Below are 25,143 nucleotides of genomic sequence, written 5' to 3'. Positions count from 1 at the left end.
AAACACTGACACAGGAAACAACCACCCACAATCCCCAACACAAAACAAGCCACCTATATATGATTCTCAATCAGGGACAACGATTGACAGCTGCCTCTGATTGAGAACCATATTAGGCTGAACACAGAAACAGACAAACTAGACACACAACATAGAATGCCCACCCAGCTCACGTCCTGACCAACACTAAAACAAGCACAACACATAAGAACTCTGGTCAGGACGTGACAGTATTTTTATTTGGATTTCATGTAATGGACATAGACAAAATAGTCCAAATTGGTGAAGTGAAATGAAAGAAATAACTTGTTTCAAAAAATAAAAATATGTAAATGTGGTGCGTGCATATGTATTCAACCCCTTTGCTATGAAGCCCCTAAATAAGATCTGGTGCAACCAATTACCTTCAGAAGTCACATAGTTAGTTAAATAAAGTCCACCTGTGTGCAATTTACAGTTGAAGTCGGGAAGTTTACATACACTTAGGTTGTAGTCATTAAAACTTGTTTTTCAACCACTACACAAATTTCTTGTTAACAAACTATAGTTTTGGAAAGTCGGTTAGGACATCTACTTTGTGCATGACACAAGTAATTTTTTCAACAATTGTTTACAGACAGATTATTTCACTTATAATTCAATGTATCACAATTCCAGTGGGTCAGAAGTTTACATACACTAAGTTGACTGTGCCTTTAAACAGCTTGAAACATTCCAGAAAATTATGTCATGGCTTTAGAGTTTCTGATAGGCTAATTGACATCATTTGAGTCAATTGGAGGTGTAACTGTGGATGTATTTCAAGGCCTACCTTCAAACTCAGTGCCTCTGTGCTTGACATCATGGGAAAATCTAAAGAAATCAGCCAAGACCTCAGAAAAAAATTATAGACCTCCACAAGTCTGATTCATCCTTGGGAGCAACTTCCAAACGCCTGAAGGTATCATGTTCATCTGTACAAACAATAGTACGCAAGTATAAACACCATGGGACCACGCAGCCGTCATACCGCTCAGGAAGGAGACGTGTTCTGTCTCCTAGAGATGAACGTACTTTGGTGCGAAAAGTGCACATCAATCCCAGAACAACAGCAAAGGACCTTGTGAAGATGCTGGAGGAAACAGGTACAAAGTATCTATATTCACAGTAAAACGAGTCCTATATCGACATAACCTGAAAGGCTGCTCAGCAAGGAAGAAGCCACTGCTCCAAAACGGCCATAAAAAAACAGACTACGGTTTGCAACTGCACATGGGGACAAAGATTGTACTTTTTGGAGAAATGTCCTCTGATCTGATGAAACAAAAATAGAACTGTTTGGCCATAATGACCATTGTTATGTTTGGAGGAAAAAGGGGGAGGCTTGCAAGCTGAAGAACACCATCCCGACCGTGAAGCACGGGGGTGGCAGCATCTTGTTGTGGGGGTGCTTTCCTGCAGGAGGGACTTTATTATGTGGATATATTGAAGCAACATCTCAAGACATCAGTCAGGAAGTTAAAGCTTGGTCGCAAATGGGTCTTCCAAATGGACAATGACCCCAAGCATACTTCCAAAGTTGTGGCAAAATGGCTTAAGGACAACAAAGTCAAGGTATTGGAGTGGCCATCACAAAGCCCTGACCTCAATCCCATAGAAAATTTGTGGGCAGAACTGAAAAGCGTGTGCGAGCAAGGAGGCCTACAAACCTGACTCAGTTACACCAGCTCTGTCAGGAGGAATGGGCCAAAATTCACCCAACTTATTGTGGGATGCTTGTGGAAGTCTACCTGAAATGTTTGACACAAGTTAAACCATTTATAGGCAATGTTACCAAATACTAATTGTGTGTATGTAAACTTCTGACCCACTGGGAATGTGATGAAATAAATAAAAGCTGAAATAAATAGTTCTCTCCTATTATTCTGACATTTCACATTCTTAAAATAAAGTGGTGATCCTAACTGACCTAAGACAGGGCATTTTTACTCGGTTTAAATGTCAGGAATTGTGAAAACTGAGTTTAAATGTATTTGGCTAAGGTGTATTTAAACTTCCGACTTCAACTGTGTCACATGATCTGTCACATGATCTCAGTATATATACACCTGTTCTGAAAGGCCCCAGAATCTGCAACACCACAAAGCAAGGGGCACCACCAAGCAAGCGGCACCATGAAGACCAAGGAGCTCTCCAAACAGGTCAGGGACAAAGTTGTGGAGAAGTAGAGATCAGGGTTGGGTTATAAAAAAGATCTGAAACTTTGAACATCCCACGGAGCACCGTTAAATCCATTATTCCAAAATGGAAAGAATATGGCACCACAACAAACCTGCGAACAGAGGGCCGCCCACCAAAACTCACAGACCAGGCAAGGAAGGCATTAATCAGAGAGGCAACAAAGAGACCAAAGATAACCCTGAAGGAGCTGCAAAGCTCCAGAGCGGAGATTGGAGTATCTGTCCATATGACCACTTTAAGCTGTGCACTCCATAGAGCTGGGCTTTACAGAGGAGTGGCCAGAAATAGCCATTGCTTAAAGAAAAAAATAAGCAAACACTTTGTGTTTGCCATAAGGCATTTGGGAGACTCCCCAAACATATGGAAGAAGGTACTCTGGTCAGATGAGACTAAAATTGAGCTTTTTGGCCATCAAGGAAAACGTTATGTCTGGCGCAAATCCAACACCTCTCATCACCCTGAGAGCACCATCTCCACAGTGAAGCATGGTGGTGGCAGCATCATGCTGTGGGGTTGTTTTTCATCGACAGGGACTGGGAAACTGGTCAGAATTTAAGGAATGATGGATGGCGCTAAATACAGGGAAATTCTTGAGGGAAACCTGTTTCAATCTTCCAGAGATTTGAGACTGGGACGGAGGTTCACCTTCCAGCAGGACAATGACCCAAAGCATACTGCTAAAGCAACACTCAAGTGGTTTAAGGGGAAACATTTAAATGTCTTGGAATGGCCTAGTCAAAGCCCAGACCTCAATCCAATTGAGAATCTGTGGTATGACTTAAATATTGCTGTACACCAGCGGAACCCATCCTACTTGAAGGAGCTGGAGCAGTTTTGCCTTGAAGAATGGGAAATATCCCAGTGGCTAGATGTGCCAAATCTTATAGAGACATACCCCAAGAGACTTGCAACTGTAATTGCTGCAAAAGGTGGCTCTACAAAGTATTGACTTTGGGGGGGAGAATAGTTACGGTAGGCTACTGGTAATGTTACCAGGGCCACGTTCAATTGCAAAACGTTCTCGAACGTTGCAGATATAATTCCTCGTATTATCATAATTTGTTCTATTATTTTTCTCTCTGCATTGTTGGGAAGGGCCCGTAAGTATGCATTTACACTGTTAGTCTACACCTGTTGTTTACGAAGCATGTGACAAATAACATTTGTTTTGATAGAAATTCCATGAATAGAACTGACGTTATTCCTTATTCAACATGTCATAGAGGCATGTTTGTTCTAAATAGCATATGTCTATCTGAATGTTCCAGCACTACCAGCATTACGACCAGGAATACGACTTTCCCGAATCAAATCCTTTGTTCACACCCCCCAGGGCAATTGAACTGATTCCAGAGGCTGGTCCAAAACATCGCCGGTGGAGGAGAGGTACTCGGAGGGGTCTTCTAGTCTGACTTAGGAGGCGCGCACACCACCCACCGCTTCCAAATATTACTCGCTGATGTTGAGTCTCTGGATAATAAAGTTGACGAGCTTAGGGCGAGGATTTCTTTCCAGAGAGACATCAGGGATTGTAACATACTCTGTTTCACAGAAACATGGCTCCCTTGGGATATACTGTCTGAGTCCGTCCAGCCAGTTGGGTTCTCAGTTCATGGTGCAGACAGGAATAAATATCTCTCCGGGAAGAAGGGTGGGGTGTATGTTTCATGATTAACGACTCATGGTGTGATTGTGAAAACATACAAGAACTCAAGTCGTTTTGTTCACCCGACCTAGAATACCTCACAATCAAATGCTGACCTTATTATCTCCCATGAGGATTCTCTTCAGTTATTGTCACAGCCGTGTATATCTCCCCCCAAGCTGATACCACTGGAAACCACATATCCTGAGGCCGCGTTCATTGTAGCTGGGGATTTAAACGAAGCAAATTTGATAAAAAGGCTGCCGAAGTTCATCAACACATTGACTGTAGTACTCATGCTGCTAAAACACTCGACCACTGCTACTCCAACTTCTGGGATGCCTACAAGGCCCTCCCCTGCCCTCGTTTCAGTAAATCTGAACACAGCTCCATTTTGCTCCTCCCTTCCTATAGGCTTAAACTCAAACAGGAAGTACCCGTGCTAAGGACTATTCAACGCTGGTCTGATCAATCGAAATCCACACTTCAAGATTGTTTTGATCACGTGGACTGGGATATGTTCCGGGTAGCCTCCGATAATAACATTGACGATTATACTGATACGGTGACTGAGTTTATCAGGAAGTGTATAGGAGATATTGTACACACTGTGACTATTAAGACCTACTTTAACCAGAAACCGTGGATAAATGGCAGGATTCGCGCAAAAACTGAAAGCGTGAACCACCGCATTTAACCATGGCAAGGTGACTGGGAACATGGCCGAATACAAACAGTGTAGTTATTTTCTCCGCAAGGCAATCTAACAGGCAAAACGTCAGTATAGAGTCAAAGTGGAGTCGCAATTCAACGGCTCAGACACGAGACGTATGTGGCAGGGTCTACAGACAATCACGGACTATAAAAGGAAAACCAGCCATGTCGCGGACACCGACGTCTTGCTTCCGAACAAGCTAAACACCTTCTTCGCCCACTTTGAAGATAACACAGCGCCACCGACATGGGCTGCTACCAAGGACTGTGGGCTCTCCTTCTCCGTGGCCGCCGTAAGAAAGAAGCCTGTTAACCCTCGCAAGGCTGCCAGCCCAGACGACATCCCTAGACGCATCCTCAGAGCATGAACAGATCAGCTAGCCTATGTGTTTACGGACATATTCAATCTCTCCCTATCCCAGTCTGCTGTCCCCACATGCTTCAAGATGGCCATTGTTCCTTTACCCAATAAAGCAAAGGTAACTGAACTAAATGACTATCGCACCATAGCACTCACTTCTGTCATCATGAAGTGCTTTGAGAGACTAGTCAAGGATCATATCACCTCTATCTTACCTGTCACCCTAGACCCACTTCAATCTGCTTACCGCCCCAATAGATCCACAGACGATGCATCTCCCTGCACACTGCCCTATCCCATCTGGACAAGAGGAATACCTATGTACGAATGCTGTTCTTTGACTATAGCTCAGCATTCAACAATATAGTACCCTCCAAGCTCATCATTAAGCTCAAGGCCCTGGGTCTGAACCCCGCCCTGTGCAACTGGATCCTGGACTTCCTGACGAGCCGCCCCCAGGTGGTGAGGGTAGGAAACTACATCTCCACTTCGATGATCCTCAACACTGGGGCCCCACAAGGGTGCATGCTCATCCCCCTCCTCTACTCCCTGTTCACCCATGACTGCGTGGCCACGCACGCCTCCAACTCAATCATCATGTTTGCAGACGACACAACAGTAGTAGGGTTGATTACCAATAATGACAAGACAGCCTACAGGGAGGAGGTGAGGGCTCTGGGAGTGTGGTGCCAGGAAAATAACCGCTCACTCAACGTCAACAAAACAAAGTAGATGATTGTGGACTTCAGGAAACAGCAGATGGAGTACCCCCCCCCCCCCCCCCCCCTATCCACATCGGCGGGACCGCAGTGGAGATGGTGGAAAGCTTCAAGTTCCTCGGCGTACACATCATTGGCAAACTGAAATGGTCCACCCACACAGACAGTGTAGTGAAGAAGGCGTAAGAGCCTCAGGAGATTTAAGAAATTTAGCTTGGCACCTAAAACCCTGACAAACTTTTACAGATGCACATTCGAGAGCCTCCTGTCGGCCTGTATCACCGCCTGGTACGGCATCTGCACCACCCACAGAGGTTTGTGCGGTTTGCCCAACGCATCCCCGGGGGCAAACTATCTGCCCTCCCAGGACACCTACAGCACCCGATGTCTGTTCACCCCACTATCATCCAGAAGGCAAGGCCAGTACAGGTGCATCAAAGCTGGGACCGGGAGACTAAAAAACAGCTTATATCTCAAGGCTATCAGACTGTTAAATAGCTATCACTAGCGCATTAGAGACTGCTGCCTATATACATAGACTTGAAATCACTGGCCACTTTAATAAATGGAACACTTGTCACTTTAATAATGTTTACATATTTTGCATTACTCATCTCATATGTACTGTATATACTGTATTCTATTCTACTGTATCTTAGTCTATGCCGCTCTGACATTGCTTGTCCATGTATTTATATTTTCTTAATTCCATTCCTTTACTTAGATTTGTGTATTGGGTATATGTTGTGAAATTGTTAGATAATTTATTACTTGTTAGATATTACTGCACTGTCGGAGCTAGAAACGCAAGCATTTTGCTACACCTGCAATAACATCTGGTAAACACGTGTATGTGACCAATACAATTTGATTTGAATATAAAATATGGCTTTCCAATGCACGGTAGAATGTGGCGCTGGTATTATGGGTCATGTATTTTGAATGGTAAGAGCTAGAATCAAGCTGTTTACTCAGAGGAAACCTGGAAGACTTGGCTACGTTGGCTACAGAACTTGGCTATGAAATGCAGTGAGGAAAGTGGGAGGGTTGAGTGAGATTACAAATTCAAATGACAGCATACTTTCCTATACTCAAGGGAGAGAAAAACATAAATAGACTGTTGTTTTACTATTAAACTCAATTCTGCTGTTGTTTTTAATTTTGTAAAGCTTCGCGTCTGTCCTGCTAATATTAATTTTGCTCATCACTGAAAAGCTTTCAATCTCTCCACAAACTCTTGTCCAGTCCACTTGGTAGTCAGAATTTAGTCACAGAGATAGTTGTCTCGTCTTGTTTTAGTCAACTGAAATGAAAAATTATTTTTGTTTAGTTATAGTTTTTCTGGGTCTATTTAGTCCGTTATTGTCTCGTCAATTGCCACTGAAAAATATGTGTTTGAAAAATGTTTATCACAATTTTTGTTGACGGAATTAAAACTGACACACACACACACACACACACACACACACACACACACACACACACACACACACACACACACACACACACACACACACACACACACACACACACACACACACACACACACACACACACACACACAAACACACACGTGAGCTGATCCCCTGTTCTCTGTCTGTTCCACTGGTATAAACCACAGCAGTCTCTGAGCTCTGCCAGTGGGATTATCTGGAGAGTTAATTGTGAGCTGGAAGAACAGGAGAACCACAGGAGAACACCATAATGAAGCGCATCTCATCCTGCCACTCTTCTTTTGTCCTCCCGCAACTTTCTTTCTAACAACAAAGTATATTATTCCATTGGCCCTCCTTCTATGGCAACTATTTAACATGTCGTGGTGATGAGGCATCCGTTAATAATGTGTTGATGTGTTTGTTCTTTCAGCCCGTGAGTTAACAGGAGCGGAGAAGTCGGTGGTTGCTGTGGAAACAGACATTGATGCGGAGGAGGCTCCCTTACCATTACCGGACAGTACGGTGGAGGAGTTTAACCGCGGGGTCACTGACCTGGACGGAGTGTACGCTACTGCCAAGACTGACCACACACACCTCAACAACCTCGACAAGAAGGTATGGCTGTATGTATGTGTTTTGGGGGTGTGGTCCGGGTATGTTTGGTGGGAAGAAAGGGGACAGGGTTGCAAGCCAAGAAGGCTAAAAGTATATTTACATGCATATACTAACTAAGGCCTGGAATGAGAGAACACAGTAATGGCTGGTCATTATTGCTTGTACCACTGAAATACAATACCATTCATCTATCTACTGTATAGATTGCTTAGTCCAGGTAACACAATACCATTGGTCCATCTATAGATTGTTTCGACCAGGGAAATACAATATCTTGTGGCCTGTGTAATAATGGCTTGAGGTAGCAGAAAACAATAATTTGTGGCCTATGTATAGGTTGTTATGTAGGGTGATACATACTGCTTTTGTGAGACAGGGAGAACACACATGCACACACACACTGCATTGTCTGATGTTACGACAGATTGAGTTATATCGGGTAATATTGCTATTCTTGGATTGAAGACAATAAAATATTGTTACCAAGACTTCTTGGACAGTGTGAAAGCATGATTGTGTGTTCTATCTAGAGACCACTATATGGGGTGGCATGACTAGTTTGCGGCTCTATCTATATCTTTATCCCTCTGGCTGGACTGGAGAGTGATATATTGTGAGCTGTCTGTTTCTGTTTATCTTCAGTTTGTCGTGCAGTGTAATATTGTGACTCACAGACGGGGGAAGTTCGATCGAGTCAGACCAGAGTGGAAATATTATTGGTTGTCTTTGAAATGCTTTAGGGGCACTTGATCTAGTTCTTCTGTAGCTGACATTTCTTCTCGGCTCAGTCTTTTTCTGTCCGTTTTTACCAGGATATTTGGCATGAAGTTGAAATGTTTTTTACACTTAGGTAACACTTAGTTAGTTAACTTGATTAGCCACGCTGTTTTCTGCCTTATCAGAAATTTAGGTAACGCTTCATATTAACTCCACATAATAAAGCATTTATAATGGATTAGTACGTCGTTTTTTTCATAATTTATTAATTATTACGCCCACATTTGTAAATGTTAGTAACCTAGTCATTCACACATTTATAAACAACTTTTAAAGTATTTAATAATGATTCAGAAGATGTTTAATATAGGTCCGTTTACTAATCATTGGTCATTTTTGTGTGGCCTCATCTAAAGTGTACTTTTTTTACTGTTTTGAGTGACCAGTGTAATTTCTCACAAAAAGATGGACATGCCTTTGGTAGACATTCCAGCAGTACCTGATGCTCCTTAAGGTCTCAAAATAGCCCCTAGAATATAGCTGTTAGGGTGACCATATTACCATCACACCGGCGGTCACGAGTCATGGCCGCAGTCAAATTCCATGTGACCATTTAGTCATGGTAACTAGGCTTCTCCAAAACTACGCACTGATGCTGCTGATGGTCAATAGTACCCTACCAAACTTTCTAACTGCCAATCACTAATGGCCTGGTACTTACCAAATCAAATTCTATTGGTCACATACACATATTTATGTGACACATTTTTGGCCTGGTAATTAGCGACTGTCCCTCTAATCACTCTGACATCAACGCAAATCCATTAGAAAATCTAATCAAACACGTCATGAGAGCCAATGAGCTCATGTTGTGCAAAATGTCTATAGGCTATGCAATTACGTGAGAAAACAGAGTTTTCATGGCCTCTATTAAAAAGATGATGATCCCATCAGCTTTCTATAGGCTAGGCCTACTATATTTATTTCTCAACTTTCCTAATATAAATCACATTGCTCCACTTTACAACAGGAGTATAGCCTACCTGGCTGTTATGAAAATGAACCGCAGGAAAAACATCCTCCATTTGCTATTTAAGTGCATAGATGACATGTATTTTTCCCCCTGCCCTTGTTCTGACAGGTGCATGATAAGGGTCCATTCTAAATCAAAATGAATTTCACACATATATTATTTAGTACATGTAAAGACAATATTAAATTAAGAATAGTCTGATGGGTGACGATATTATCACTTGTGAATGATGCCCAGCATATGCAGTAAGGCAAGAAACAGCACATGCCTTTTTTTTGCAACTTTTTCAAATCATAGTCAGACACCTCATGTAGCCTAGCCGATAGGCCTATATGTTTTGATAAGGTTTGTATCACAACTAAAGTGACCAAATAACTCCAAACGTAGCCTATAGGCCTAGGACCCCTGGAACAGGTTAGAGAGCCCATAGCCTAAAGAGCCTAGTGAAACATGTTCTTATAAACCCAGTCATTGTGCAATCGCATGTGAAATCAGAGTTTTGACTGGCCGCTATTTAAAAGAGGATCCCAGCTTCCGCCGAAGTCGGCTCCTCTCCTTTTTCGGGCGGCGTTCGGCGGTCGACGTCACAGGCTTTCTAGCCATCGCCGCTCCATTTTTCATTTATCCATTTGTTTTGTCTTGTTTGTGTTACGTGTCTATGTTGACGAGCTTTACTGGTATGCGTTTATTCCGTGTTTATTTCACGAGGTATGTTATTGTGTTTATACAATATTATTGTGACTGTTTGCGCGTTGGCACTTTTGCATTGGCTGGAGGTCAATGAGGACACGCAGTTGTGTCCGTCTGTTGGTTTCTCCTGCCTAAATAAAGTGTGCGCCTGTTCACAACTCTCTGCTCTTCTGCACCTGACTCCGCTCCTATGTTTTATATCAATAAAAATAACATTGTCCATATAATAGGCCGACGAGAATGGGAAACACAAATAGCATATGACATCCATCTAAACTGGATGAGGAAATGATTGTCCAAAAACAAACTTTTACAAAGCACTGACCCAACAATGATAAACAGTGAATATGTGCAGTGCGCACTCACCGGGGATATTGCTGATGCTCTCCGCTGGTGCCAATAAGATAGGCTATACTGTTGTTTGCTCAATTAAGTTGAGAATTTGTATAACTAAAAGACAGATTAGTCTTTTCATTGTCTTCTCTTTACAGCAATAACAATTTGCTTTCCCAATTGTTTGCATGTTTTGGTTTTTGCCCTAGTACTACACAGCTGATCCAACTAATCATCAAGCTTTGATCATTTGAATCAGCTGTGTAGTGTTAGGGTAAAAACGAAAATGTGCACCCCTTGGGGTCCCGAGGACCGAGTTTGGGAAACGCTGATTTAAATGTAAAAAATGTTTAACAGCTAATGATCCTCTGTGGCCAAATCATGCTTTAGTAGCCTATGTTTGAATTATTGTATTTATTTCTGTATAGACAGGAGTAGGCTAATTAGGCTATATAATTTTAACAATTTAATTACATTTCCTTTAGGAAAAGCTTCCCGTAGCCTTATGGACGCGCTGCCTATGCTTGCATATTAAAAACGTAACCACATGTAACCTCCATTTGCTATTCGAGAGCAGGCTGCGGATGACGTTTTTCTTGTGGGCTATTCTAAATCAAAACTAATTCCACCCATAGGCTATATGTAAAGACCAGATTAAATTACGAATAGTGTGATGAGTGAGAAAATGATCAAGTGCTTGTCAAATTGTGAGTGAGGAATGAGAAACTGATGACGTGTGTGCAGCCTGCGCAAGAAACAGAGCAGAGCCCGTGCCTTTCATGCAACTTTTTTCAAATCATCATTAATGTCGCATAATGTAGCCTTAGAATGCATTAAAAATCAAAACATATAGCCTAACGTTTGTATCACAAATAAAGTTACATAAATAACTAAGTTAAGGATATAGGAGGAGCTGTTTCTTTGTTAACTGCTCAACACAGAATAGCCGCATGTGTGCTTGCACTCCCTCGGAAATCATTCGGATATTTTCTCCATTCTATTTTATTAAGCTATGTTCAATTCTATTCTTCATATTATAAAATAATAGAAAATAATGCCACAGAATTCTAAGCAAATCTGCTAAATTAATTAGTGTAGCCCACAGCCATATGGCATAGCCAAATCAGGGCCTAACATAAGATCATCTGGGAATATGCTATTCTATTCTTCTGAAATAGGCTACATTTTCTTCATATCAAGTTTTTTTAGACTTGCATAAAAAATTGTGGATCTATTGTGATGGTGTGGGCTATACTAAATTGATTTATTAGAATGTAGATGTTCCAACGGTCTGCATCAGCATTGTGTAGGCTGTGTGTGAAAGCCACGAGATGCTAAACGTGTTTATGTTAATTAATGGTCAATTACCATGAGACAAGCAGTTATTTGCAAGACAATCACTGGCTGACAAAATGTAATGACAGGCCCAGCCCTACCCCAGAACATATCAATGGTTGGGCCTCCCGAAGGCCAATTACCGTGTGCCACTAGATTCTGGGTTCGAGTCCAGGCTGTCGAAGCCGTGCATGCATGCAGTGCATGCTGACACGGTCGCCAGGTGCATGGTGTTTCCTCTGACACATTGGTGCGGCTGGCTTCCGGGTTAAGTGGGCATTGTGTCAAGAAGCAGTGCGGCTTGGTTGGGTTGTGTTCCGGAGGACGCGCGGCTCTCGAACTTTGCCTGTCCCGAGTCTGTACGGGAGTTGCAGCGATGAGACAAGACTGTAGCTACCAATTGGATACCACGAAATTGGGGAGAAAACAGGGTAATTTTTTAAAATAATAATAAATATAAATATATATATATAAATAAAATAAAATAAAAATAATAATCTATGTTTAAATAATAAGCACACAAAAGGATGCTTAAGAAAACATATTGAACATTTTATTCCTGTTGTAATAGTCTGTATAAAATAATGTTTTTAGTCCAAAAATGCTACCATAAGCATTTCTTGGCAGTGACTTTTCTACCAAAACCCAAAGTGTGGAAATAAGTAACACAATAAAATAACAATACCGAGGCTATATACACGGGGTACCGGTACTGAGTTAATGTGCGGGAGTACAGGTTAGTCGAGGTAATTGAGGTAATATGTACATGTAGGTAGGGTGTACATAAAGTGACTATGCATAGCTCATAAACAGTGAGTAGTAGCAGCAGCGTAAAAAAAGGGGGGATCAATGCAAATAGTCCGGGTAGCCATTTGATTAACTGTTGCCGAGTAGTTGCCATACTAGGCGGGAATACAACCTGTCAGGATACTCTCAATGGTGCAGCAGTATAACTTTTTGAGGAACAGAGGACCCATGCCAAATATTTTCAGTCTCCTGAGGCATTGTCGTGCCCTCTTCATGACTGTCTTGGTGTGTTTGGGCCATGATAGTTTATTGGTGATGGGAACAACAAGGAACTTGAAGCTCTCAACCTGCTCCACTACAGCCCCGTCGATGAGAATGGGGGCGTGCTCGGTCCTCCTTTTCCTGTAGTCCACAATCATCTCCTTTGAGTTGATCACGTTAAGGGAGAGGTTATTATCCTGGCACCACACTGCCAGGTCTCTGACCTTCTCACTATAAGCTGTCTCATCGTTGTCTGTGATCAGGCCTGCCACTGTTGTGTTGTCGTCAAACTTAATGATGGTGTTGGAATCGTGCTTGGCCACACAGTCGTGGGTGAACAGGGAGTACAGGAGGAGACTAAGCATGCACCCCTTATGGCCCCCGTGTTGAGGATCAGTGTGGCAGATGTGTTGTTGCCTACCCTTTCCCCCTGGAAGCGGTCCATCAGGATGTCAAGGATCCAGTTGCAGAGGAAGGTGTTTAGTCCCAGGGTACTTGCTTGGTGATGGGCTTTAAGGGCACCATGGTTTTGAACTCTGAGCTGTAGTCAAAGAACATCATTCTCATGTAGATGTTATTTATGTCCAGGTGAAAAGCGCAGTGTGGAGTGCAATAGAGATTGCGTCATCTGTGGATCTGTTGAGGCGGTATGCAAATTGGACTTGGTCTAGGGTTTCTGGGATGATGGTGTTGATGTGTGTCATGACCAGCCTTTCAAAGCACTCCATGGCTACAGACGTGAGTGTTACGGGTTGGTAGTCATTTAGGCAGGGTACCTTGGTGTTCTTGGTGGTCTGCTTGAAACATGTAGGTATTACAGACTCTCAGGAACAGATTGAAAATGTCAATGAAGACACTTGCCAGTTGGTCAGTGCATGCTCTGAGTACATGTCCTGGTAATCCATCTGGCCCTGCAGCCTTGTGAATGTTGACCTGTTTAAAGGTCTTACTCACATCAGCAACGGAGAGCGTGATCACACAGTCATCCAGAACAGTTGGTGCTCTCATGCATGCTTCAGTGTTGCTTGCCTCGAAGCGCACATAGAAGTAATTTAGCTCATGTGGTAGGCTCATATCACTGGGCAGCTCATGGACGGGCTTCCCTTTGTAGTTCATAATAGTTTGCAAGCCCTGCCACGTCCGACTTGCGTCAGAGCCGGTGTAGTAGGATTCAATCTTAGTCTTGTATTGGCGCTTTGCCCTCTTTGTTGGTTCATTGGAATGCATAGCAGGATTTCTTCTAAGTGTCTGGGTTAGAATGTTGTTCCTTGAAAGTGCTAGCTCTACCCTGTAGCTCAGTGTGGATGTTGCCTGTAATCCATGGCTTCTCGTTGGGGTACGTTGGTATGTACGTACGGTCACTGTGGGGAGGATGTCATCGATGCACTGAAGCAGGTGACTGATGTGGTGTACTCCTCAATGCCATCGGATGAATCCCAGAACATATTCCAGTCTGTGCTAGAAAAACAGTCCTGCAGCTTAGCATTTGCATCATCAAATCAAATTTAATTGTATTTGTCACATGTTCCAAATACAACAGGTGTAGGTAGACCTTACCGTGAAATGCTTACTTACAAGACCTTAACCAACAAAGCAGTTTAAGAAATAGAGTTAAGAAAATATTTACTAAATAAACTAAAGTTAAAAAAAAAAAATATCACAAGAAAATTACATAACAATAACGAGGCTATATACAGGGGGTACTGGTACCGAGTCAATGTGCGGGGGTACAAGTTAGTCAAGGTAATTTGTAAAGGGAATATGCATAGACAATAACAGCGAGTAGCAGCAGTGTAAAACAGGCGGTGATGCAACCAGTCAGGATTCTCTCGATGGTGCAGTTGTAGAACTTTTTGAGATCTGGGGACCATGATAGTTCATTGGTGATGTGGACACCAAGGAACTTGAAACCATCGACCCGCTCCACTACAGCCCCGTCGATGCTAATGGGGACCTTTATGGCCCTCCTTTTCCTATTGTCCACGATCAGCTTCTTTGTCTTGCTCACATTGAGGGAGAGGTTCTTGTCCTGGCACCACATTGTCAGGTCTCTGACGTCTCATCGTTGTCGGTGATCAGGCCTACCACTGTTGTGTCATCAGCAAACTTAATGATTGTGTGACATCTGACCACTTCCGTATTGAGCGAGTCACTGGTACTTCCTGCTTTAGTTTTTGCTTGTCTTTAGTTTTTGCTTGTAAACAGGAATCAAGAGGATAGAATTATGGTCAGATTTGCCAAATGGAGGGCGAGGGAGAGCTTTTTATGCGTCTCTGTGTGTGGAGTAAAGGTGGTCTAGAGTTTTTTCCCCTCTAGTTGCATGCTACATGCTGGTAGAAATGAGGTAAAACGGATTAAATCTTTACTGCTTTAAAGTCCCCGGCCACTAGGGGCGCTGCCTCTTGATAAGCATTTTCTTGTTTGCTTATGGCCTTATACAGTTCGTTGAGTGCGGTCTTAGTGCCAGCATCAGTTTGTGGTGGTAAATAGACAGCTACAAAAAATATAGATTCAACTATCTTGGTAAATAGTATGGTCTACAGCTTATCATGAGGTACTCTACCTCAGGCAAGCAAAACCTTGACACTTAGATTTAGCACACCAGCTGTAATTGACAAATAGACACAGACCACCACCCCGCGTCTTACCGGAGGTAGCTGTTCTGTCTTGCCGATGCACGGAAAACCCAGCCAAATGTATATTATACATGTCTTCGTTCAGCCACGACTTGGTGAAACATAAGATATTACAGTTTTAATGTCCCGTTCGTAGGATAGTCTCCATAGCTTATCCAGTTTATTCTCCAATGATTGCACGTTGGCCAATAGGAACGATGGTAGAGGCGGGTAACACACTCGCAGACAAATTCTCACAAGGCACCCGGATCTGTGTCCCCTGTATTGGCATCTCCTCAGAAAGATGGCGCAGACAGATAGGCCTTAAGCAAGTTTTCAGTATTTTGTTTTTTCTGGAATTCCTGACGGCCCGCCCCCAGGTGGTGAAGGTAGGAAACAACACCTCCACGTCGCTGATCCTCAAAACAGGGGCCCCACAAGGGAGCATGCTCAGCCACCTCCTGTACTCCCTGTTCACCCATGACTGCGTGGCCACGCACTCCACCAACTCAATCATCAAGTTTGCAGACGACACAACAGCAATAGGCCTGATTACCAACAATGACGAGACAGATTACATAAATGAGGTGAGGGCCTTGGGAGTGTGGTGCCAAGAAAATAATTACTCACTCAATGTTGATAAAACAATGGAGCTGAACGTGGACTTCAGGAAACAGCAGATGGAGCACCCCCTATCCACATCGATGGGACCGCAGTGGAGATGGTTGAAAGCTTGGTGGAAAGCGTACACATCACTGACGATCTGAAATGGTCCACCCACACAGACAGTGTAGTGAAGAAGGCTCAACAATGCCTCTTCAACCTCAGGAGGCTGAAGAAATTTTGCTTGGCACCTAAAACCCTCACAAACTTTTACAGATGTACAGTTGAGCGTATCCTGTCGGGCTGTATCATGCCTGCTACGGCAACTGCACCGCCCACAACCGCAGGGCTCTCCAGAGGGTGGTGCGGTCTGCCCAACGCATCACCGGGGGGCAAACTACCTGCTCTCCAGGACCCCTACAGCACCCAATGTCACAGGAAGGCCCAAAAGATCATCAAGGACAACAACCATCTGAGCCACTGCCTGTTCACCCGCTATCATCCAGAAGGCGAGGTCAGTACAGGTGCATCAAAGCTGGGACCGAGAGACTGAAAAACAGCTTCTATCTCAAGGCCATCAGACTGTTAAATAGCTATCACTGTCACGCTCGTTAAAATGGACGGACCAAGGCACAGCGAGATTAGAGTTCCACATCTTTTATTTAGTGAAACTTAAACAAAACAATAAAGAAACAACGACCATGAAGTAACGTAGTGCTACAAAACACTAACACAAAACAATATCCCACAAATGCAGGTGGGCACAGGGACACCTTAAGTATGATCCCCAATTAGAGACAACGATAATCAGCTGCCTCCAGTTGGGAACCATACTCAATCCCAAACATAGAAATAAATCGGCTAGAACACCCCCTAGTCACGCCCTGACCTACAACACCATAGAGAACCAAGGGCTCTCTATGGTCAGGGCGTGACAATCACTAGGCGACTTCCACCCGTTTACATAACCCTGCACGTTAGAGGCTGCAGCCCTATATACATAGACTTGAAATCACTGGCCACTTTAATAATGGAACACTAGTCACTTTAATAATGTTTACATATTTTTTCATATGTATATATTGTAGTCTATTCTATGCCACTCAGTCATTGCTCATCCTAATATTTATATAATCCTTAATTCCATTCTTTTACTTTTAGGTTGTGTGTATTGTTGTGAATTGTTAGATATTACTGCACTGTTGGAGCTAAAAACACAAGCATTTTGCTACACCCGCAATAACATCTGCTAAACATGTGTATTTCATTTTATTTGAATGACGGGGATTTGGGCCTGGTCCGGTAGCAGCAGTAAATCCTTTGCATCTGATCATTAAAGAAAAAATCTTTGTCCAGTACGAGGTGAGTAATCGCTGTTCTGATATCCTGAAGCTCTTTTCGGTCATAAGAGACAGTGGCAGAAACTTTATGTACAAAATAAGTTACAAACAACGCAAAAAAACACAAAATAATATATTCTTCAGAGCTGCCCAATACTTTATTTCGCTCCCATTACGTTTTAAAGAGTTACTACGTTTAGAGGCTCAGTAATGGTGCCACCAAACAAAGCCATGTGTGAAAATAATCTGCGGTTAAAAGACTGAAACACTGGAAGCATTTAAAGGTTATACATGGAACATTTCTACCTGCAAATCAAACATGTAACATTTCTACCTCAATCACATATTAGTAGTAATGAACAAAAATCCACTAGATCCGGCCAGCTGTTGTGTGCAGGCAACATTTCCCTGTTTTATGATTAGTTTGCGTTCGTGACGTCGACAACATTACCAAAACATTCACATTAACTCTTCGTCAAATCCTTGCAACAGTTGTTTCACAACAGTTTTTGTGAATAAAATGTTATAAATGTATATATTTCCTTTAGCATTCTTCGTTGTGTGCTTATAATTTTACCATTGATATGTTTTAGGCTATTTTGAGACCTTAAGGAGCATCAGGTACTGCTGTAATGTCTACCAATGGCATGTTCATCTTTTTGTGAGGAATTTCACTGGTCACTCAACTTAACTAATGATTAGTAAATGGTTTGTAAGGACCTATATTAAATGTCTTATGAATGGAGTAATGTTTAATAATAATAAATTAATAATTAATTAATTAATAAATAATAAACTATTTACTAATCCATTATACATCCTTTATTACGTGGTGTTATTATAAAGTGCTACAAAAGTTGACATGTAGTTTACATGTAACATAAACATTCCATTGAAATGTCATAATGTAAACGACAGTTGTTTTCACTTAGTTAACACTCACAACCATAAAAAATAGGCCTAAAATGTGCTTATGCAGCATTCTTGCCTCAAGCTGCAGGTAGAAATTTCTACTGAACCTCTTAGTTGTCAGTTGCAGAAGCATGTATTATTATAGAGAGGGTAAATGGAGGTCTGTGAGGTGAAGTGTATCCTTGAATCCTATTAAAGACAGAGAGTTATGGCGACGGAGTTTTCTATATGGATCTGATTGGAACCAACATGGCGTGAAATCACTACAACAACAGAGGGTTAAAGGCCTCGCTCACCCCCTTGAGTCAGTGTGTTTGTGTGTGTGCGTTTGTGCGTGTGCGTGTGTGTGCATTTGTGTGGGGGTGTATAACTTATCCACTGTGGGTTTTCTGAAAGCTCATGAAAGGAAAGGAGCCAAAGACCTTAAGGTCTATTTTCTCCTGTCAGGTCTCATTAATTTGACAATGCCTTTTACTTCCAACCACTCCTTCGTCACAGCCACAAATCGATCCAATGACATCATGTGAACAACTTGCAAGACGCCAAGACTAGTGTTGTGGATTAAAGACACAGTCCTTAGGTTCTCTGTCCCCTGGGGTAAGAAGATGCAATGGAAACTTAATTCACCTGAATTAAGAGGTGAGAAAATGAAAAGGGGAAAAAAGTAATTTTTACACCAATCAATGTGGCTGTTCCTCTTCTTCTTTAGTTTTCTAGTGACACTTATTTACCAGATATTGAGTTTACAGACAAGACTGTGCTTTGCACTCTTTTTGTATTGGAGTGGGTTTTGTTGGGTTGTTTACTGTAGATGCTACTAGTGCTGTCCCTGAACGTTGAACTCTGCTGTGATCTGGATGTGGGTTGTAGAACAAACAGTTTCGAGATGTGCAGTCTGTTTCTACTCAACTCTTTGCCTCTTGTTTCTTGTTCAGATGCCTGCAGGTGTGTTTTAATGGAGCATACTGCTTACACACTGTCCAACAAATGGGCTCCGAAACGTTCTACTGCCGGAAACTGGGGTGCTGCTGCTTACTCAGATACAAGGGGGGTCTCTCTCTCTCTTTCTCTCTCTCTCTGTCTCTTTCTCTCTCTGTCTCTCTGTCTCTCTCAATTTTCCGAAGCCTATTATTGTTTTCACCTCATAGCTGAGGAATCAGGAAGATGGGGTGTTCAGTGTGAAACAACCACTCAGCCTGACATCCATTAACAACACTGAAACATTAGCGATATATAAATAGTTTGAAGGTGCTGCTGTGGCCTTTCCTCCCGTTTACGTAACCCTGTCATAAAAATCTGTCATGAATGATGTCTTCACTGATTGGATCGGCTCTTCCTCGTCTTGTGACCACATCTCAAATCTAAGGAAGATGATTGGCCCACACATATTAGAAAAAATACATCTCAACTTAATTAGGCCAATTAAAGCAGGATGATCAGTCCAACACTAAATGGGACAGTTCTGTCTCCTAGGACAGGGGTTTTCAAACTTTTTCACTCGGGGGCCCCCCTTCCAGCATTGTGGAACATCCCACGCACACATATATTCATGTGATTATTGAGTGACAAAAAAATGACAATAATATCTATGGGCTAAAGAAACTTCATAAAAAAACCTTAGCTGACATGGGCTAGTTGATCTGGACATTTCTGACAAGTTATATATCGCTCTTGAAGGTATGCAATGACTAACGTGACAAGACAAACTCATGATGCACTATCCAATTTAGAAATTGCACCTTGTGCACTCTACTATTATGACTATCGAGAGTAAGTTAAAAGCCCCGCACCCCCCCGATGACCCCTCTGGGGCGCGCCCCACAGTTTGGGAACCACTGTCCTAGGAGATATTGTTGAGTCCGGGAGAAACTCTCCCTGTAGCGCTGCATGGAATTATACTGAACAAAAATATAAACGCATGTAAAGTGTTCGTCCCATGTTTCAATGAGCTGAAATAAAAGATTCCATAAATGTTCCATATGCACAAAATGCTTATTTCTCTCAAATCTTGTCCACAAATTTTTTACGTCCCTGTTAGTGAGCATTTCTCCTTTGCCAAGATAATCCATCCACCGGACAGATGTGGCATATCAAGAAGCAGCATGATCATTACACAGGTGCACCTTGTGCTGGGGACAATAAAAGGCCACTCTAAAATGTGCAGTTTTGTTACACAACACAAAGCCCCAGATGTCTCAAGTTTTGAGAGAGCGTGCAATTGGCATGCTGATGGCAGGAATGTCCACCAGAGCTTTTGCCAGAGAATTGAATGTTAATTTCTCTACCATAAGCCACCTCCAATGTCGTTTTAGAAAAATTTGGCAGTATGTCCAACTGGCCTCACAACCGCAGACCACATGTAACCATGTCAGCCCAGGACCTCCACATTCGGCTTCTTCACCTGCGGGATGATCTGAGGAGCCACCCTGACAGCTGATGAAACTGTGGGTTTGCACAGCTGAAGAATTTCTGCATAAACTGTCAGAAACCGTCTCAGAGAAGCTCATCTGCATGCTCGTCATCATCACCAGGGTCTTGACCTGATTGCAGTTCGGGATCATAACTGACTTCAGTAGGCACAAGCTCACCTTCGATGGCCACTGGCACGCTGGAGAAGTGCTCTCTTCAAGGATGAATCCCGGTTTCAACTGTACCGGGTAGATGGCAGACGGCATGTATGGCATTGTGTGGGCAACGTTGTGAACAGAGTGCACCATTGGGAAGGTGGGGTTATGGCATAGGCAGGCATAAGATACGGACAACAAACACAATTGCATTTTATTGATGGCAATTTAAATGCACAGAGATATGGTGATGAGATCCTGAGGCCAATTGTCGTGCCATTCATTACCTCATGTTTCAGCATAATGATAAACAGCCCCATTTCACAAGGATCTGTACACAATTCCTGGAAGCTGAAAATGTCCCAGTTCTTCCATGGCCTGCATATTCACCAGACATGTCACCCATTGCGCATGTTTTGGATGCTCTGGATCGACGTGTACGACAGCTTGTTCCAGTTCCCGCCAATATCCAGCAACTTCGCACAGCCATTGAAGAGGAGTGGGACAACATTCCACAGGCCACAATCAACAGCCTGATCAACTCTATGCGAAGGAGATGTATGCCTCTGCATTAGACAAATGGTGGTCACACCAGATACTGACTGGTTTTCTGATCCACACCCCTACCTTTTTTAAGGTATCTGTGACCAACAGATGCATATCTATATTCCCAGTCATGTGAAATCCATAGATTAGGGCCTAATTAATAGAGTTTAATTGACTGATTTCCTTATATGAACTGTAACTCAGTAAAATCATAGAAATTATTGCATGTTGCGTTTATATTTTTGTTCAGTGTTCTGCTCATTTCAACAACACTGTGTCCTTCTCACTGTGTCAGATACCATATTTAAACATGGCTACAGGCACAAACAACTCTAGGGGAATGGACCCCTTTGCATTAATAATTCATGAGTTGTGCTGTGTTGAGCAGGCCAGTAATATCAGACAGTCATCAATATTAATGTCACAGACAGACACACAGTGCTTTATTCATGAGGACGTGCTGTAGGATACTACAGCACGACTGGCTGTATATCACTCCACACACCACATAATCATTAAAGATACTTCAGTATTGTGTGGTGCCACCAGGACAACAACCTCTCCCTTAATGTCAGCAAGACAAAGGAGCTGATCGTGGACTACAAGAATTGGAGAGCAAAACACGCCCCCATTCACATCGACGGGGTTGTAGTGGAGCGGGTCGAGAGCTTCAAGTGCCTCGGTGTCCACATCACTAAAGAATTAACATGGTCCACACACACAAACAGTTGTGAAAAGGCACGACGATGCCTCTTCACCCGCAGGAGGCTGAAAAGATTTGGCATGGGCCCTCCGATCCCCAAAACATTCTAAATCTGCACGATTGAGAGCTTGTTGACTGGCTCCGGTTTGTATGTCAACTGCTTGGCAATCGACCGGAAGGCGCTACAAAGGGTAGTGCTTATGGCCCAGTACATCACTGGGGCCGAACTCCCTGCCATCCAGGACCTCTATACCAAGCGGTGTCAGAAGAAGGACTTAAAAATGGTCAAAGACTCCAGCCATCAAAGTCATAGAGTGTTTTCTCTACTACTGCAGGGCACTAGTCTAAAACCAGCAGGACCCTGAACAGCTTCTTCCCCCAAGCCATAAGACTGCTAAATAGTTAACCAAATACCTACCCGGACTATCTGCATTGACCCTTTCTGCACTAACTCTTCTGACTCATCACATATCTTGGTATAGAAACACCATAATATTAAAACCTGTTTGGGTGCATGAACCGCTAGCGGGACACCTACGACAACATCCGGTGAAATTGCAGAACGCGAAATTCAAAATACAAAAATCGTAATATTAAACATTCATTGAAATACAAGTGTCATACATCATTTTAAAGCTTAACTTCTTGTTAATCCAACCGTGTTGTCAGATTTCAAAAAGGCTTCACGGCGAAAGCATACCATGCGATTATCTGAGGACAGTGCCCCACATCAAAATACTTTTTCAACCAGCACAGGCGTCACAAAATCACAAATAGCGATTACATCACTTACCTTTGAAGATGGTCCCGTGTGGCTCAGTTGGTAGAGCATGGCGCTTGCAACGCCAGGGTTGTGGGTTCATTCCCCACGGGGGGACCAGGATGAATATGTATGAACTTTCCAATTTGTAAGTCGCTCTGGATAAGAGCGTCTGCTAAATGATGTAAACGTAAACGATGTTCCTCTGTTGGCAATCCCAAGGGTCCCAGCTACACAATGAATGGGCGTTTTGTTCGATAAAGTCCTTTATATCCAAAAAAGTCAGTTTAGTTGGCGCCAATGATGTCAGTAATCCACTCGTTCAACATGCATACAAACAAATCCAAAAAGTTACTGGGAAAGTTCGTCCAAACAAGTCAAACGATGTTTCTAATTAATCCTCAGGTACTCCAATATCTAAATAAATGATCATATTTAAGACGGAGAATAGTATGTTCAATAGGGAAGATAAATAACGAAGAGCGCACACCTCATTCACGCGCCAACAAGACTACTTTTCTAATGAGACACCTTGGAAAAACTACAACTACTTGCTCATTTAAAAAAAAATCTGGAACCCTTTCTAAAGACTGTTGACATCTAGTGGAAGCCATAGGAACTGCAATCTGGGTCCTATCTATTTGTATATCCCATAGGCTAGCATTGAAATGGCCTGTGACCTCAAAAAAAGAAATCTGGATGGATTTTCCTCAGGTTTTCGCCTGCCATATCAGTTCTGTTATATTCACAGACATTATTTTAACAGTTTTAGAAACTTCAGAGTGTTTTCTATCCAATGCTAACAATTATATGCATATCCTAGCTTCTCGGCCTGAGTAACAGGCAGTTAACTTTGGGCACGTGAGTCATCCTAAATTCCGAACAATAACCAGTATGCCAAAGAAGTTTTAATCAATTTAATTAAGCCAAATTTCGAACAGTATAAACAGCACAACAAATACAATAATAATTTCCCCAAAAATTATAATCAATCACATATAGTTTGTTCTAACAAAAAAGGTTTTAAACTCTTTATTACAGCCAATATTAAAAACAATCACATGCATTCGTGAATTTAATCGCTTTAGTCGACATGTTGCGGTTTATTCATTGTTTAATTATTCAAGGTTCCCTTTGTTATTTCATTGAATGAATGATTGATTGATATACTGTATATTGAAGTAGGCCTTTAGGCCAATAAGTAAGTTATGTTAAGACAGCTACAGTAAACATGACTCTTAGGCCTACTGCTCCATGTCATTTAAATAACTTAATTTCATAAAAATCCTTGAACCCACCTGTCCCTGAATTTTCCTAAATATGTGTATTTTACACTCTAGCAGTAGGCCTACTGTACATTGAGATAAATATCATAAAATACTAAATCTTTCTGAGCATTTCATCCTCAAAGCACAATTAAGGTCTACTGCACCATATGCATATTAATAGTTGAATTGGTGGAACTTAACGAGTATCCTATCAATAGACGCCAGTCTAATAAATCAATTTAATATGCACAATCACAAAGAAATCCATTCTATTTTGTTGAAGGACATAAAAAACATGGCACAATTTATTTGAAAGAATAGCATGTTTTAAGATGTATTTATCTGTTCTATAGGGCTAGTTGCTGAGGCTATGTCTGCCCCATGTCAATGAAATTAACTTGTTAATTTAGCAAATATCACACGATTATATTCCCCAGCCCCTCACAATATGAATATGATGGAATATGACAGAATAAAATAGAAAGGAGACTTTCCCCAAATGGGTATTTGCTGATTGTCATCGGTAGGCATGGAGTTGTGGTTATTCTAGGTGTAACGGCTCTCGTTGGTGGTATGAAGAGTGGACCAAGGCGCAGCGTGGTAAGTGTTCATGATTCTTTTATTTCAAAAACACTCAAACAAAATAACAAACGTGAAAACCAAAGCGCCCAGTTCTGTCAGGCAGAAACACTAAACAGAAAACAAGGTCCCACAACCTAATGGTGAGGAAAAGCGCTGCCTACATTTACATTTAACATTTAAGTCATTTAGCAGACGCTCTTATCCAGAGCGACTTACAAATTGGTGCATTCACCTTATGACATCCAGTGGAACAGCCACTTTACAATAGTGCATCTAAATCTTTTAAGGGGGGGGGGGGGGGGGGTCAGAAGGATTACTTTATCCTATCCTAGGTATTCCTTAAAGAGGTGGGGTTTCAGGTGTCTCCGGAAGGTGGTGATTGACTCCGCTGTCCTGGCGTCGTGAGGGAGTTTGTTCCACCATT

General features: G+C 42.3%; 1 protein-coding gene across 1 annotated transcript in view; it reads left to right on the top strand.

Moving 5' to 3' along the window:
• Nucleotides 1-25,143, top strand: part of LOC139578595 (carboxyl-terminal PDZ ligand of neuronal nitric oxide synthase protein-like) — a 240,252-nt gene that overhangs the window by 165,266 nt on the left and 49,843 nt on the right. Inside the window, exon 7 of the mRNA XM_071406421.1 lies at nt 7,526-7,710. Coding sequence (XP_071262522.1) covers nt 7,526-7,710 — 185 coding nt within the window. The remainder of the gene's footprint in view (nt 1-7,525; nt 7,711-25,143) is intronic.

Source organism: Salvelinus alpinus, chromosome 6 (assembly GCF_045679555.1).
Source record: "Salvelinus alpinus chromosome 6, SLU_Salpinus.1, whole genome shotgun sequence".
In the NCBI taxonomy this organism is placed as follows: domain Eukaryota; kingdom Metazoa; phylum Chordata; class Actinopteri; order Salmoniformes; family Salmonidae; genus Salvelinus; species Salvelinus alpinus.
The sequence above is the reverse complement of the archived record's forward strand: the minus strand, read 5'-3'. Positions and strand labels throughout refer to the sequence as shown.